General features: G+C 44.0%; 1 protein-coding gene across 1 annotated transcript in view; it reads right to left on the bottom strand.

The window, feature by feature from the left end:
• Positions 1-1,025: 1,025 nt before the first annotated feature.
• The window catches only part of ANKRD9 (ankyrin repeat domain 9), a 28,824-nt gene continuing 12,315 nt past the window's right edge, over positions 1,026-17,534 (bottom strand). Inside the window, exon 2 of the mRNA XM_085626334.1 lies at positions 1,026-7,806. Within this exon, the coding sequence (XP_085482460.1) occupies positions 6,845-7,729 (885 nt within the window). The 5' untranslated portion in view covers positions 7,730-7,806 and the 3' untranslated portion in view covers positions 1,026-6,844. The remainder of the gene's footprint in view (positions 7,807-17,534) is intronic.

The following is a 17,534-nucleotide window of genomic DNA, read 5'->3' as shown; positions in this document are numbered from 1 at the left end:
TACATAGGTGTGTTTGGATATACAGGGATGGGTTTTGCGCCAAGTAACTTCACACTCAGACCCACATTTACTAATGATTTGGCGCCAGGTTTTGGTCACAAACCAAGAGCAAAGTGTTGTGGTGGGATTTAGTATTAAAAGCAAACCAAAATTTGCGTTGTAAAGTATCTCAAAGTTGCACTGTGCATTACTTTGTGCTCCTTTGTATCAACGGGACATTCTCTGGGCATTTCCATGCCGCCATCCTTGGGTTTTGATGCAAATCCTGATCTACTAACATTCATAGAAAAGGATTTGCACCAAAACTTTACGCTTTGAGGCAGGCCGTAACCAGGAGACATGTTTTCCTTTCTCCTTATTTTTCCAACTTTGTATGCGTGCTGCACTGTACAACGCATATACAAAGTGGGAAAGGTATTTGAGGATAGTTTTTGTACTGGAAGGGCGCCCTTCCAGTGTAAAACCTATGCTTCAGAGAACACACACACCCTTGTACTATGGCACAACAGCTTATGTTTTAGTACATAACAGCCAAAAGTGCACCAGTGCTGGGAGAGAGAAGAAATGCACCAGTAGATATGGTGCATTTTTCTCTCTCTCTTTTTGATGCAAGGCAGCGTAGCAACTTTGGTTCTGTGCCGCCTAGCGTCAAATATTAACACATTTTAGCCCAAGTAGTTCTGACAATCCGCTCATGCATCATTTTCCATTGATGCCCCCACAATGGTTTTTAAGGCAGAGTGTGGGCCGAGGCACTTTAGAAATGCCTTGCCTTTGAGGTTATGGGTTGGCTAGAATAGTCAGACTCAACCAGCTTGTGGTTCTTCGATCCACTGCCAGGCACCTGCCGTGCTCTGAGCTGTGTGTGCTTCTGGGTCTTATGCCAAGACATTTTTCCTCATGGCGCTCCCCTGTTTGTCACAGTGTGTACTGCATTTTATTGGTACACTGTAAAATATTGCAATGCCCTTTTAGGGGGACACAGGGTAACTGAAACAAAAAATAAAATGCACAAACTGCACAAATGTTTTGGATAAACATTTATTTTATGAATAAGCAACAAACACTGACTTTCAAAGAAACTGTAACACATTAACAAATAAACGAGAACATGATGTACACAGATCAATCAAGCAAACCGTACTTATCTTCATTTAAGGCCTTTTCACCGTGGGGCTTGTGGGAGGGGAGTTGATTCTGCTACAGTGGTGAGCTCTTGAGTTTACATGACAAAATACACCAGAGGACTGAACAGCAACCTAACTGAAACAGAAAACCCTTTAAAATGCTTTCTTTTTATGTGGCATTGGGTGTTTTTCTTCTCTTCATATGAGGCACTGATAAAGCAGTTGTGTCGTGTTTAAGTCGCTGATATGCTGAGTATCAATCTCAGTAAGGCACCGTTCTGCTCTTTCTTACTGGGATTTGACTTTACAGTAGTGTGCTAGGCGTTTCGTAGGGATGAAAGATTGTATGTACGAGGAATACAGTGACAATTAGATCACAAGGCTACTGAAGTCTCATGGGAAGAGGTATTTAAGATGTCGAAAGGAACTGAACCAACACAAAACGTAATGATATGACGAGAATGTACAAGCTTCTTGAATGTTAGTGCTGGGGCAAACATCTGGAAAAGGTTTGATCTCATGATAGCCATGACCTTAGAGCACACATAGGTCCAGGCATCTCAGAAGAAATTACACGACTGTCTCTTTCAAGGAAGGCTGACGTGAAAAGATAGGTATGCTGGGGCATGTATAGTGATAGTGATAATTTCCCAGTATCCTCTGATTCCTAAATGTGGGTTTGCGGATACTATGGGCATTGGTACATCTGGGGGGATTACTCATAATTGCAGGATAATAGTGAATAACATGCAGGAATATTTATTTATATTTTCTGCCGTGATTCCTGCACCTTTTCCACATCCTCTGCTGGATGTTCTCTAGGTGAAAAACTCAAGAGCTCCAATGTTACTGCACTTTTTGCAGTGGCGTAGCAGGGGGCGGTGGCCTCCCCCCCACCCGCTCTCACTTAAAGCCAAGGCAGGAGGAGGAACGCCAAAATTGCCAGCACCCCTCCCCCTGCTCTTAACATGCGTACACCGTGGTGCGGCAAACGCAGTGCCACCATGGGTGGCAAAAGGTCTAGCTACGCTACTGACTTTTTGTATTCCTGATGGGGCTGGTCATTTTTGTTACCAGCTCCACTGAGATTAACTGGACATTCATAATAAAGTCCTTCAAGTATGATTCTCAATCTACAGTGCACGCAGTGGAGATGATAGGGATGTTGATAGTCATGTTCTGAGCTCCCTGAGCAAGTGATTACCTGGTCCCTGATTGGATTGCCGCGCATGGACAAAGGAATACCTAGGCGAGAGTGGCAGAGCTGCGAGCAGGCATGAAATTTAGAGGTGAGTACATGAGGTAGAGATGTTCAAAGCCACTCGTTGCTTAAAGATTTAGAATTAAACATTTCCATTCAAATATAGTCTGTGCAAGGAATAGTGGAAGGTGTATAGGTCACTATATGTGATAGATCAGGTAAAACCTGGGAAAATTACAATAATGTGGCAAAGCACTGCCTAGTCTCTAGGCAACGCCAACTTTTATTTGTTATCTACTCCTGAAAGTGGCAGTATACCACTACACAGACTACGAAAGAGGGCTTAAATGTTAAAAGAATCAGTAAACACAGTCAATGTGCAGGTACACATACTGACAAGTTCCCTATAAATTAAATATTAAGGGAGAATTATGTCACATAAGCACTGACCATAGCTTGCTTGGTTATCTATAAACTGAGTGTGTATATTTTTTTTATTTGGGATTTTTGTAAAGCACTACTAATCATCTTGCATTGTCTTTGGAAAGGTTTTGGGGTAAGGGCACATATAGCAGTGATGGGTTTCAATATAGTACACTCAACAGAAACCGGGTGATGGGTAACAAAACTGAACCAAGCAATGTCCTGGTGGACACCCATTGTCAAACACAATCCTAAATTGATTACGAAGCCTGGTAATGAGTCCTGCCTGCATGAAGGCAGAATATCCAGTCCTAGGCATCTGATCAGGCAGGACTATCAAAACTTGAAAGGACTGTGATGAAGATGGTATCCAAATACTTGGGTGAAGCACTGACCTTAAAGGATCTTCTGAATATGAGACAGTAGCTTTGAACTTTCAGTTGCAATATTAGGGAATTCCACAGGGAGTTGCCGTGGCCAGGAATAGATTGACCATGTCAATGTCTAAATAATAGGGTCGTCAACTGGCCTCAGTTTGTGAGCCAGAGGCTTCCAGTTTGATGGCTGGGACAAACAATTAGCAAGAACTTGTGGAGACAGTCCATATGTTTTGAAGTGGATTCTTTCTTTTGCTGGAAGCCAGTGGAGGGCCTTCGGGTTGGTGTGAAGTGATGTTATTGGTTCTGCCCAAACAAAAGGAACTACATAATCTTGGAGTTTCTGAAACTTTTAAAGTGGTTTAATGGGGAGGCCCTTGTATAGGCTCATAAAATAACCTAAGCAGAAATGACTGGTGTAAACATTAATTAAACTTTCTGAGAGCAGTACCAAATCAGCTGACCACCTTTTAGAAGAGGCAAATCACATTCTTTTGAGGGGTAAATGGCAGTTTTCAGTGAGAGAGCACACCTACTTTGCCTACCTTTCCCACAGGGACATGAAAGGTGAGCATGCCTTACAGACCCTCAAGAGGAGGATTTCAGTTTTCTCACCGTTAAGGCACAACCACTTGTTCAGCACCCAACGATGCAAATGTGAAAGGCAATAGGACAAACTGAGAATGATGGTTCCGGGCCAATCTTCAAACATGAGCTGGAATTAAGTGCTGCCAACACACATTCAATAATTAATATTGTATGTGTCTAAAGGGTCAGCAGCAGGGGCCATGTAAACAAGCATTGGTGACGCAGCTGAGCATGGAGGTGTGAGCCATACTGGAGAGAAATGTGCCCAATTTGACTTGATGGGTAGTGGTTTGTAGGACTGTAGCAACCAGAACAACTTATCTACTGATGCCACCCAAAGAGAATACAGTCTTGACTCTTCAGCAGTGTGGATCTGATGTTCATTGCATAACCTTTATCAATGAAGCAAATGGTTTCTTTTTTTTTTTTTTTACAATATTCTGGTTGTCATTCTCAGAAAGAGACTCTTATTCCTTTTCCCCTCTGCAAAAGAACTTCTGTGTATGGAGCTGGACTCTGCGTGATCTTAGCCCATGTGTGTCTGACACTGTCATGTAGTGCAATCTGGGGAACTACTCAGGAGTTTATGAAAACTTAGAGGTCTTGGATGTGAAAATCAACCTGTATTAATGACACAGTTAAAGGACGTCCAAACTAAACATTTTAAAGATGCCAAGTGACTATGTAAATGACTCACATTAGGATACAATGTACCCAAATTTATCCTACGGATATCCTGAAAATGTGGCATTGCTACTTCCGTAGTGGACCAGCATTGGACAGCGCTAGCATGAAACCTTAACGATGATGATGCTATTGCTAAGTTCTGACCAGTAATAGGGGACAATGTTGACTCCCATTACAGAGCCGACACACTGCAGTGGACAATCAATGGCACTAGTGGTCTGACTGCTGAAACAGCTCTACGGTGCTCTCAAGCCATGATAAATGAGAAAAAATATGCCAGATCTTACGCAGGAAGACAGTGTGGAACGTGTTAAGCCTCAATTGCGAGTGGCTCGTAACAATTCTGACACCCAAGCAAACACTGTTGGACAGGTATCGGAATTACAAGTTTGTTGTATTTTACAGACAGTCTTATTTTTCACCCGATAACTGCCAAAATGTACTCGGTGAAAGAAGTCCAGCAAATAACAGGACATGCAGGTGTCGGTGCAGTAAGCCCCAAAATCTGCATGTTATGCTCCATTTTCAGAAACAATGATCCCCAAGGTATAGCTACTTATGGAGTGTGGTAAATAGCGATGTAATTACACGGGAATCTAAACTGAGGAAAAGGAGGATGAGTCAAAGAACTTATGTGCCTTGTTTTAAGATGCCCATGACGGTTATAAACTAGTGGGTCAATTTCTTGGAGAAAGTATTCATTCTACTAATTTGGAGAATGGACAGACGAATGTCCAGGTGTAAGCTTCGGAGTAACAGCTCCTCTGCTTAATTGCTTTGCCTTAGCTGGGCAATTTATTGCTTTGGATAGAGTTCCCCAGGCAATACTATTCTTTTACATGCCTTAACATTTTGGAGAATTCATATGCAGTAAAGATGTGCGACTTAACTAGCTGCCTTAGCCTTTTCTTTGAAAATCTGGACATTAGTTGTTACTTCCTAGTTTAACTATGTGTAAATGTGTCTGGTTGTGCAAAACTCAGTATTTGCTACACAACTGCTACAGTGTCACTCACTTGCTAACAAATCTCAGAGTGAAGCTAAATGAAAAGTTCTATAAATGGGCACAATGATGGGAGTAGCTGCTACTCTGGGGTACCATATGAGTCTTGGGCAACGTAATTGCCGAGCCAATTTTAATTTCCACTCTTCCTTGAGCTAGAAGGGCCAAAACAGTTTGTGGTCGACCTAAAGTGTTTCTTTTCGTTTAACATTTTGGGGCATCTAATCATTGCAATTTTCACGTAAAAATTGTGGGTATGTTTGTGGTTTTTCATCCAGGATCTAAAGGTTTTAGTCTGGGTTATTTGAGAGGACCTTTACAGTGCACAAATCCTTCATAGTGGTGGGCCTATGGTGCTGTTGTAAGTGTGCCACATACAAATAACGGATAACAAAAAATAAACATTAGGAAACACCTGCCCCAGTGAGCTTTAATCAGAATTACAGCAGATATAGTTGGTTCATAATCTCTGGGGGCATGAAAGAAAGTATCATGACGTTGCAACAGTGTTCAATAAATAAATAATTTTAGAATAAATCTGTTATCGGTAAGCATCTACAGCCCTGAATGCAAATGTGCTTTCCTAGAAAGCTGCTTTCCTGTCCCACAATTAGGCTTTCTCGTTTTTATAATATTTTATAGTAAAAAGTAGATGTGTGCACGTATCAGATTTAACTTCAATACAAACGTATTGATTAACATTCATGAACATTAAACAAATCTTAATAAATAACCTAATATGTTACAATCCTGTAACCAGAGCCGGCCTTTGCTGAAATAGCGCCCTGAGCATGGGCGGAGAGAAATTTGGCGCCCTTGCTGATGGTAGTGAATTAAATGCAACAGCAGGGGTTCCCTTTTGTGTTCACTGGTCTGTACCTGGATGAGCAGGGACTGGCCCATGAATACAAACATCCCCGGACCACCCCCAGCTCACCTAAATCACAGATAGCAAAGCTGCCTCAGGCAGATGATGGTTTTGTTGATGTGTACCAGCAGGGGTCACAGGGTGAAGGAAGGGGGCTAAAGAGGTGTTAAAAACATCGCCCGCCTTGTGATAATGAAGGACTAAAACCACTTCCAACTGGCAAATCAGGCAGAAACGAACGGGCAGGGACAATGACAAGGCTGGAGCAAGATGAGAAGGGCACTGCTGTTGACATAACCTTAATGCACAGAGCTTCATGTGCCCCTCAGACAATTGGCGTCCTGGGCCCAGCTCGCCCATGCCAAAGGCCAGCCTTGCCTGTTTAACACATGGTGCTAAACTGTCTTCTTTTACTGCACTCAATGCATGTATTAACATTTAAAAGTTATAAAGTGCAACATGGTAATTTTATAAATATTTAAAAAGTGCCTTTATCCACATTAAGAAATGTCACATAGTAGATGCATTGTGGAGAGTGCACCTAGACACAAGTGCACCGGGTCACACCACTCAGTGCTTCCATTTTAGGTCCCAGGGTTTCAAAAGGGCGGGCAGGGGTAGCTCGTCCAGGGCTTCCGGGAACCGTGCCAGAGGGACTGCGCGGATTAAAACCTGCATCGATCGAGTGAACAAAGATGGCGGACATTGGCCCGAGAGCCACTGAAACAAGTTCCTGCCCAGCCGCTCCTGCCAGAACATTTCGTTGGCCTGCAGCTGTTGCTTTGAAGTGAACTGAACCTGTTCTGGCAAGAAGAGCGAGAGCGCGTCCAAGCAGAGCAGTTTACAGCGCAGGTCTTGCTGGCTCCGCCCGATGTGCTGTACTAAAGTGTCAAGTGGTGTGTACCCATTTCCGTCCAATGTAGAGGGCGAGGCACCGTGCCCCAGCAGCAGAATAAGGCACTCCGGGTGCAAAAGTTCACAGGCCAAGTGCAGGGGCGTTTGTCCGTTCTCTACGGGCTGGCAGCCCCTGCGGTCGAGGTAGCTGAGTCGTTGCCTGTCCGGCAAGGCCTCCATGGTCTTCAGTATCCTGAGGAGAATGCTGACGCGGTTGTAGCGGACAGCCATGGCCAAGTGAGGCGCAGGGGACTGGCAGCAATGGAAGTTGACGCTGGGCATGGCCAGAGCATCGCGCGGGAAGTTGCTCAGCAGGTACTGGGCGTAGGGCTGGTGGTCATGCACCAGGGCATACAGCAGCGCCTCGGACGGGGTGTACGAACTCACCTTGCCGCCCTCTTCCCAGTGGAGCACCTCCATGATGCGCATGTCCTCCAGGACCCATACAGGCCGCAGATCCCGCACAGCTTGGTAGAAGGCGAAAGAGGTATTCTTGCAGCGTTTCTGGCACTGATAATCGGCGCTTCTGCCACTGTTCAGCCATTTAACATTCCCAGACATTCTTAGTTTTCACTTTAAAGGAGGCCGCGTGGTTCTCACTGCGATCACAGCGCTTCATTGGGCACGGATCCGATATACTGCAGAGAAAAAATATTGTTCATTATTCATTCATTTACTTGACTCAGACTAATTTAAATCCAGTAACATTCTCTAACAGAAACACCACAGCGATCCATATTAACCAGGGCATCAGTAATTTCTCTGTACATTATGCTTTATATAAATAAATTAAAATGTATTGTTATATCGAATGCCTTCTTTATATGAGGCAGCAATAACAATCATAGCCCTTCATCTCGGAGGACAGTATTACTCATGTGCCCCCCAAACTAAATATTTCATACTAATAGGGGTACCGAATACCCCTACGGAGATCTGGGTACAGTTACCCGCTAAAACAAAGGTGATCTGGAAAGGAAATTCATGTATTTTTTCCCCTTTTACATTGTTCATTAAAGTTAAATAAAGTCTCCAGGGCAAAGATTGTTTTGTCCTTCAATGAAACATTTTCATACACTATAATAGTGAACAATGATATGAGAGACTCAAAAGTTCATATTTTATGATAAAAAACACTATTGTTTTCTTCTTACATATGACGCGCCGGCAGTCAGTCTCAACGTAGATTAGCCCAGATGAGTATTTCTCTCACTGGCATGGTATTGGCTTTTTGGGGCATCATTCTGCTTCCTTCGGAGTTTGCATTCTAATGCAAGAGGGGACTACTTACATCAATAAAAAACTCAACCATCGCAATGTTTGCTGTCACACTCAGTTATTTGATATCTGCATTGTGCACAGCAAACAGCACCTTTAACACTACCATCACCAAAAATCCTCGGCAAAACCTATCACCATTAGTATCACCACTAGCAATGCCACACAAATGCAATAGCTAAAGCGCTTCAATGCGTTGTCAGGGATAGTAAGCACCACATAAAGGAATTTACAACACAATACAATAATACCAGCACCACAATACCAAAACACCACCAATACCAATAAAACCTCTGATATCACCAAACCCTATCAAATAACACCACCGCCATCATCAGTACCACAGAGAATACCACCACCACTATCAATTCCAATAATACCACTGCCGATACCACACCACTAACACCACCACCAACACCTAGGGTCACCAATACCACAGCCAGACACCACCAATGCCATGAATATCACCATCGCAAATGCCAACACCACCACCACAACTAGGCAATGACGAAGCCACTAGGTCTTTTTAGGTTTCGCCGGCACATCGCTTGCACTGTGCTTGTGAAATCTCTTGCATTTAATATATCTTAACAGGGGGCTCATATCAGTTTCCATAGCTGAATTACTGTGTTCATTCGCTTTTGTGTGGAACTTTTTTTTGTTTACTTCCCTTGGCTGCATGCATTTACAATACTACTAACGCTGTTCACACTGTTTAAGCCTCATTCACTGACAAGATGAGATCTCTTTTTTTTTTAAATATATTTTTATTGCAGGAATCAGTAAATCGTTACATAATCAACCAGCATAATATAACAAGCAAGATCAATGAGACACACCCCTCCGTCCCCCCGCCGTAAGTTTCTTACACAGCCATTCAGCCCACAACCCTAGGGTCGGGCGGCGAAATTCAATGGGGGCTCAGAAGGATGTCGAGGCTGGTCCGGATGATCCACTGTCCGTCGACAAGATGAGATCTCTTACCACGGAAAAGGCAGACAGCTTCTAACAGTATGCTGGAATGCTTTCTTTTATTACTTAGTTGTGTAAAGCAGATGCTTTAGCCTTAGAACATTTGTGGCATTTCCTATTCATGCCTCAGTACCTTTCTTTGCACTTTGTAGGCATTATTGGATTGATTTTTTTCAACATAATCTATTTGGTCATTAGGATCAAATTCTAAATGTTGTAATAAACATTGCAAAATAAAAATAAGGTTAATATACAAGAGCTATGCTATATTTTACTACAAAACAGGCAGTCACAAGTGCAGTTTCTAGCAAGCACTAGAGTCATAATTTCAATAGTGCAGCAGATGCAGTGGCACCGGACCAAAAGCTACAGGCACTCCACTAAACACCTAATATTACTATATTTTATTCCTAAACAGGCACCTACAAGTGCTGTTACCTTGCAGGCAACAGGGTCATGAGTCAAATGGTGCAGCAGGTGCAGTAGCACTGGGCCCAAAAGTTGTCAGAACTCCTCTAAACATATAACATTGCTATATTTAACTCCTAAATAAGCAGTCACAAGTGCAGTTACCTTACAGGCAATAGGGTCATGATTTGAATGGTGCATCAGGTGCAGTGGCATCGCGGCCAAAAGTTGTCAGAATTCCTCTAAACACCAAATATTGCTATATTTTACTACCAAACAAACAGTCACAAATGCAGTTATCTTGCAGGCACTAGTGGCATGATTTGAATGGTGCAGCAGGTGCAGTGGCACCGGGCACACAAGTTGTCAGAGCTCCTCTAAACACATAATATTGCTATTACATCAATTAATTCTACTATTTCCCTCTTTCTTTTTCAAAATGTTACTATTACTCACCCTCACAATACTACTGTACCAGCACAATATAGTGCCTTTTGGTACATAAACAGGTCATATAACTCTAACAGACTTGTTGTAACTTATATTGTACAACTACTCAGCAAGCTACAACTTACAACAACAAGCATTGGCATAGCCAATAGGTCTCACTTTTGGGGCATTATAAGTGTTTAGACAGAGCTATTGGCTTTGTTAACATTTTTAATATGTGTTGTAGAGCATTGTAAATGTTTTGCAGCATATTGAAAATGTATAAATTATAATAAACAAAGTGTTATAATTATTTCTGTGAGTGGGAGGGTGTCAATGCCAAAGTTAGTAGGAATAATAATAATTAATATTATTATAGTATCACAGCAGCTTCTGGCGGAGGAGTTTGTCCCTCAGCCGGGGTGGACAGGACGCACCTTGTAAGGAAAACTGCAAGGTCCAGCGCCTTTGTGCTTATCTCAGGGCACTTTATAATCCAGCTTATGGGGGTGGGGTCTGTCCCTCGGCTGGGGTGGAGGGGACACGCCTTGTAAGAAAAGCTGCAAGGTCAAGTGAGTTCACAAATGCTAACATCGGAAACCAGGGCATCTGTGTGCGAAATTTGTTTATTAAACAGAAAACAAGAGAACCACGTGGGTGTGATAGAGGGGGCCTGTGCAGTGGGGTGAAGGAAGCACACACCACAGCTGTGCAATGTGCAGTAAGGTGATAGGAAGCATGCATCACAGCTGTGCAATGGGGTGAAAGGAGGCACACACTACGTATGTGCACTGTGCAGTGTTGTGAAAGGAAGCAAGCGCCACTACTGTGCAGTGGGGTGAAAGGAAGCACTCGCCACAGCTGTGTACTGTGCAGTGGGGGAAAGGAAGCACGCACCACAGCTGTGCACTATGCAGAGATGTCAAAGGTAGCACGCACCACAGCTGCGCAGAGATGTGAAAGGAGGCGCGCACCACGGTGATGAAAAAAGGCATATGTTAATAGGTGCGGTCTATTTTGAAGCTGTGTACTGTGCAATGGGGAAAGGAAGCATGCACCACAGCTGTGCATTGTGCAGAGATGTCAAAGGTAACACGCACCACAGCTGCGCAGGTGTGTGAAAGGAAGCGCGCACCACGGTGCTGGAAAAATGCGAATGTTAAGGTGCGGTCAATTTTTAAGCTGTGTACTGTGCAATGGGGAGAAACGAAGCACGCACCACAGCTGCGCAAAGGCATTATTTAGCAGCCGGTGCCAGCAAGCACGCACAAACAGCAATTGCTAATAATTAGGTGCCCAAATGCGCACCGGCAGACACCGGCTCAAATTAAGCCCCCAGCAGGGGCCTGCGTTACGCCCCTGGATTGAGCGAGCACCAAGAGCCTGGACTACTACACACACAAACACACTCAAAGGAACTGTAATACGAGGGACGCCTGGTATGCAGCAGCTGATCTGTAGGCCTCCTGTAGAGCGAAATGTGCTGGCTTTCTGAACTGTCCCCGTGTGCAGGCCTCCAACGGAAAACTCTTTATTTCACAATATTCCCCAAAACAAAACATCTTTTAATGCTCCGTGTCCTTTATTTTGTATAGTAGGCACCTTGTTGGATGTTTGGATGGTTTTGCATATCAATATAATCAGTGTAGCTGAAAAATAAATAACGGTGGCAGCGTGGGCCTGTTAAGGGTAGTAACGTTCCTGCAGATTACAAGTGCCTAAACACTTACGTCTGTTGCACCAATCTTGGGGAGGAGACAGTGGGAGGAAGAGAGGGGAAGAGTGAAGGGTGCAGGTGAGGAGCCAGTGAAGGGAAATAAATTGCAGCGATAAGAAACAATACACCGACTGTTTACTGTAGAGCCGTCTGTTGGAAGTGTGGGAGGGGTGGTGGGTCTGCCTCCTGTTACAGTGGCGGTACTCGTGTGCTTCCTGTCTGGGCAGCACAGGGGCACAAATGTTGCTGCTGATGATTTAAAACTAACAGTGTAATAAAGGGCAATAATGTCAATGCCAAAGTTGCAAGGAATAATAAAAATTAATAATATTATCATACAATCACCATTGAGCAGACACCTTCTCAAATTAAGCCCACAGCAAGGGCCTGCGTTAAGCCCCTCGATCGAGCGAGCACCAAAAGCAATGTGGGGAAAGGAAACTCGCACCACAGCTGTGCACTGTGCAGATATGTCAAAGGTAGCACGCACCACAGGTGCGCAGAAGTGTAAAAGAAAGCGTGCACCACGGTGATGAAAAAACGCTAATGTTAAAAGGTACGGTCAATTTTTAAGATGGTCCCAAAAACGGGGCAACTATAGAGGCCAACTACACAGTACAGCAAATGTCTTGACAATAACATACTAATACAAAGATAAGGAAGCAGGAAGAGAGTGCGGACATATATGAAATGCGAGTGCTGGAAAAAGAAGCGCACACTCTTGTGGCGGTGGGGTCTGTCCCTTGGCCAGGGTAGAGGGGACGCACCTTGTACGGAAAGCTGCAAGGTCTTGAAATGAAACATGATCCACAACAGATGGCACACTGCGCGCCGCTGCTCTCTCCCGACAGCTAAACGCTGTGGGATTAAACATTTTCAGAAAAGGTGGGACATGCACCTGCCTTTGGCCAATTGTGTGCTTTCACTTTTGTATGCCACCCGCAAAGGCCAATAGCATGTGTGGAAAATCGAACACCACACGCACGAGTTTGCAGAAAGTGTGAAGCGATTCCAAGAGGCCTTCTCCTAATGCAGCGCGCATCCTGCGCTAGGCTCGGCATGCGCTGCGCTAGGCTCGACGTAGAAAAGCAGCTTATTAATATTAATCACGAAACCTAATGCATTTACCAATGCTTGTTTAATGTGCAATCGAATGGAAGCCTCATGTCTCCATGTGAGTTTTTAAATGCATTTTCTCATTAAACCCACATGTTTCAGCTCTTAAACAATTAATGCTGCAGACCACCAACAGGACAAACAGTAAGATCACTCCCATGGGATGCCAAAAAGTTTTAGAATCTGTTGTTGGCAAGGGCCCCTTGGTGGGGAGTGCAGAAGTGCAGGTACCCTATATACCAAAGTACCTGCTTACTTCTGAGAAGTGTCGGTTCTTTTCCATTAAAGTATAGGAAGTGCAGGTACTCTCCCTCTCCAAATAAAGAAATGCAGGTACTCCGTACGCGACAGTGCAGGCCCATTTATAGCACTGGCCGTCAAGATGGCCCAGTGAGTTAGGCGCTCACATCTGTCATCTGCAATGATCGCCAGGGCACGAGTTCCAATACTTGGAAGGTCACCTCAGCGATCCATTTTCCTAACGTGAGTAAACTGAGGGCTATTCAGTCAAAAGACAAACTTCAATGACTGTTTTGCATAAACCCTGCACTGACACCCAAAATCAGAGCATATTTATTGGTCTCATTTTTGCTACTTTTGTAATAGGGATTCAGATCAATTGTAGTTTCACCAGGACAAGCAAGGAACAAAGTGAAGTCACAGTATTTCCTGTTTTCTAATAAGCAGGTGTAGAGAAAATACATGTTCGGCATTTTTCAAATGCGAACGATTTAAGACTACGTTTGAAGGAAAATCAATCTGCTCCATTTTTTCCTTCCCCCCCACAGAAAAAAAGTGTCTTTGCTCATTATTTTAAAGAAAGAATTGCTCATGGACAAAGGCTTGTCTGTTAAAATCTATGTGAGCGCATAAATTGATTTATAAGCCAAAAACGTGAGTTTATATGATCTGCAATAGTTCCACAATCTATTCCCTGGTACAAAGATCTCTCGGTAATGTGGACTCAGATAAACATTTTGGGGACAATTCCATATTAGAAAAGTGCCAACATTGTGCAAAATGAATTGTACACTGGTATCTGCACCTTAAGTTTATGTAACCTGCCCCAGTCACATATAGGGATTGAAATTGCATAAGCGAGGTATGAAGCACTATGTACAATCGAGGTATTATTTTGATTGGGGAGTATTGTCACTCTTTTTGTGGTTGGGGGAGTTGTGATGGATACCTGGGGGTCTATTACTGCACTGGGTGCAGCTGCCACCAAAAGTGTGCACACACGCGAAGCATAACACGGCGCATCTTAATTTTAAAACAGTATTAACAGCTGTCCTTGCGTGTCAAATGTCAGTACAAGAACTAAACAGCAACAAGACCTCTACAAAACAAGCTAAAAGCAGAGCGGTTTACGTAAACAATGTCTCTAATATGTCGCTCGTATGTTTCTGGCGCCCTGTGGAACACTGATTTTAGGATTCCTGAATTTCTGTAGGTATTTTTTTTATCTATTAATCTGCACTTCAAACCTCAGCACCTGGGATGGATGGCGTTGGGCATATTGCAACAAACTGAACTGCAAAGCCACAAGGCATTTTCCATGCCGTGGCCGTGTTGTTCTGCAGTGCTGGGTGTGTCTCTGGTTTTGATGTGAGATTTGTCTACCACAAAGGCTCCCCGCATGCAGCCATAGGAAACCTGAAGTTGTTTCACGTCGGCATGTGACCCAGTCATGATTTCTTCTTCTTCTTTGCATTCTGGGAATGTCGTCCCACACATACAAGGAAACTAAAGGGCCAGACAGCAAAGAAACAGATTGCAAAAAAACACGAAACATGGATTTGATCAATTTACTGCTCCGACACGGACCAAGCTGAGTGCAGCCGGTATTGCTACTCACACCAAGGCAGGGGTGGGTGTATGTTATTGGCACTTGCAGAGTCCACACTCTGCTACTGGCATGGCATGCAGTGTTTTCGGTGTTCTCTGTAGAAGGTCTAATCGCTTAAAAACACTAGCACAGCATCCCCGCCCCCACAAGTCTTTCCGTTACACATCCGTTTGATTATCTGGAGGGAGGCAGGCCCAGCAGGGCGCCGTGTGGGATGGGGGGGTGGGGCCCAGCGCGATAGTGATTCACCATCTCTAGACTGCACAGCCTGCTCTGGCACCTCTTCTGCAGAATTTTCTGACTGTGAAAGTATATGTATGTATGTATGTATCTATCTATCTCTATATATCTATCTATATATATATTCACTGAAAAAACCATAGGTTTCACACATGTTATAGTTAGCGGAAATTTTACTGATAAAAAACCAATGAAATTCCCCCAGTATAGTTAGTGCAGGCAACTATAACTCACGCGACCGCAATCTTCTGCTGATGCTAATACTGTATTTAGACACTTATTTGCCCATGTCTTCTTCCATACATTTTTAGCTATACATATATCACAAATATTTTTTTTTCATAAAGACACATGTCATCAGCAGAAGATTGCGGTCGCGTGAGTTATAGTTGCCTGCACTAACTATAACGGGGGAATTTCATTGGTTTTTTATCAGTAAAATTTCCGCTAACTATAACATGTGTGAAACCTATGGTTTTTTCAGTGAATTTGCAAGGTTTTTTAAATGCTAATTCCTAACTATAACGTGTGTGAAACCTATGGTTTTTTCAGTGAATTTGTACGTTTTTTTAAATGCTAAGTTACTTTACGCCATTCGTGGCGTGCGCGCCCACTTAACGCAGTTCGTTCCGTGCGCGCACGGTGAGCACGCGGTGCGCTTCGCGCACCGCGCGCCCACTTTACGCAGTTAGTGCCGTGCACGCACGGTGGGCACGCGGTGCGCTACGCGCACCGCGTGCCCACGTGACGCTAGATGGGCCATGTACGCACGATGCGCTTCGCGCACCGTGCGCACATGGAGGACATATGATGCACTTCATTTTGAAAGGTAATATTTTAATTTTTTGTATATTTTATAAGCCATGCACAAATGGTGCACTTCGGGCACCATTTGCACACGGGGTGGAGAGAGTGTGGATAATTCTTTTTTTTATTATTTTTTTTTTTATAATATTTTAGTTTATCTCAGGTGTAATAAGCCATGCACAATTGGTGCCCATCGGGCAGCAATTACACACGGGGTGGAGAGAGTGTGGATAATTTTTTTTTTATTTAAATTTTTTACCGTACGCGTACGGTAAGCATAATCGGCGAAATTACCGAAAAAATAAAAATTCCGTTTTTGGCCTTGGGGGATCTTTGGGGACTCCCTCAACATGGCTATGTGTGTGGGAGCTGTCTAAACAGCCCCTTTACATGTTTTTGGGCTTTATATTTTAAAAATCACTCTCAGTGCGAGAGAGAAAATGGCGGCCGCCGCTTCCTGGTTTCGGCCGATTCGAATGTTTACTTAGATCTAAGAGCCAATCAGAATCGCGCTCGCGCACGCCACCGTACGCGTACGGTAAGCGTACCGTAAGCGCACCGTAAGCTGGCTCAGATATATATATTGATTTAAAGGCTATTTTCTCAGAATCTACTGAACAGATTTACACCAAACCTACAAAAGGCACTTCCTTGACCTGAGGACTACCTCTCTGCCAAATTTCTAGTAATTCTGTTCAGCCGTTCGGGCTGTAGCCCTGTCTAAAGGTCCTATGGAAAAATGCATGGGAAAAACGCGTTTTGGGACCCCCCTTTTATCTCAGCCCCCGCTTGACAAATCCCCCCGAGACTTTCAGGGTAGGAGCGGAGCGTAGCGCCCCACCTATTTTGAAAAATTCGCGAGGATTCGTCGACCGGCGCCAATGTTATTCAAAATAGAATGTTGCGGAATTCCTATGGAAACGTGGTCCTAACTATAACTACCTACTGGCGACCGCCAGTAGGTAATATATATATATCTATATCTCTCTCTCTATATATATATATATATTTGAAACCTTCCGTGCAAGACACAGTGAAAGCCCTCGGCGGCGCCCTGTCTCCCATGGAAGCTGGTCTGAGGATGGGCCTGTGAAGTGTGAAAACCCTCTCTGGGCCCTGGGTTATCAAACTGAGTCGCAGCTTGTGCCAAGCGGTGCTTTGCGGCCTGTCATTTCTAAGACTCCTTTCCCTTTTGATGTTTTAATGGGTTGGAACATTTTGACATTATTCGTACTGCACAGCGAACAGATCCGTAATTGCATCCTAATCATGTGACACAAAAAATAGTGAAAACCTTTTCTGTGCTCACACAAGCGCATGCACGTGCTGGTCCAGTTCTGGCGCATATCATACTGACACGGAAAAGGATTCTATGGCAGGACCGAACGCTCCGATTATGCCAGTTCTCCCATCTCTGCCTGACTTCAAACCTGCCAGATCATGCTACCTGGCCCCAAATGTTCACCAGCCAAACCACCCTCTGTCCACGAGCACATAGAGACTCTGGTTGGCTATAACAGGCTGCAGGTTATCATCTTCACTTGAGCCAT

This window comes from Triturus cristatus, chromosome 9 (genome assembly GCF_964204655.1).
Source record: "Triturus cristatus chromosome 9, aTriCri1.1, whole genome shotgun sequence".
Taxonomy (NCBI): domain Eukaryota; kingdom Metazoa; phylum Chordata; class Amphibia; order Caudata; family Salamandridae; genus Triturus; species Triturus cristatus.
The sequence above is the reverse complement of the archived record's forward strand: the minus strand, read 5'-3'. Positions and strand labels throughout refer to the sequence as shown.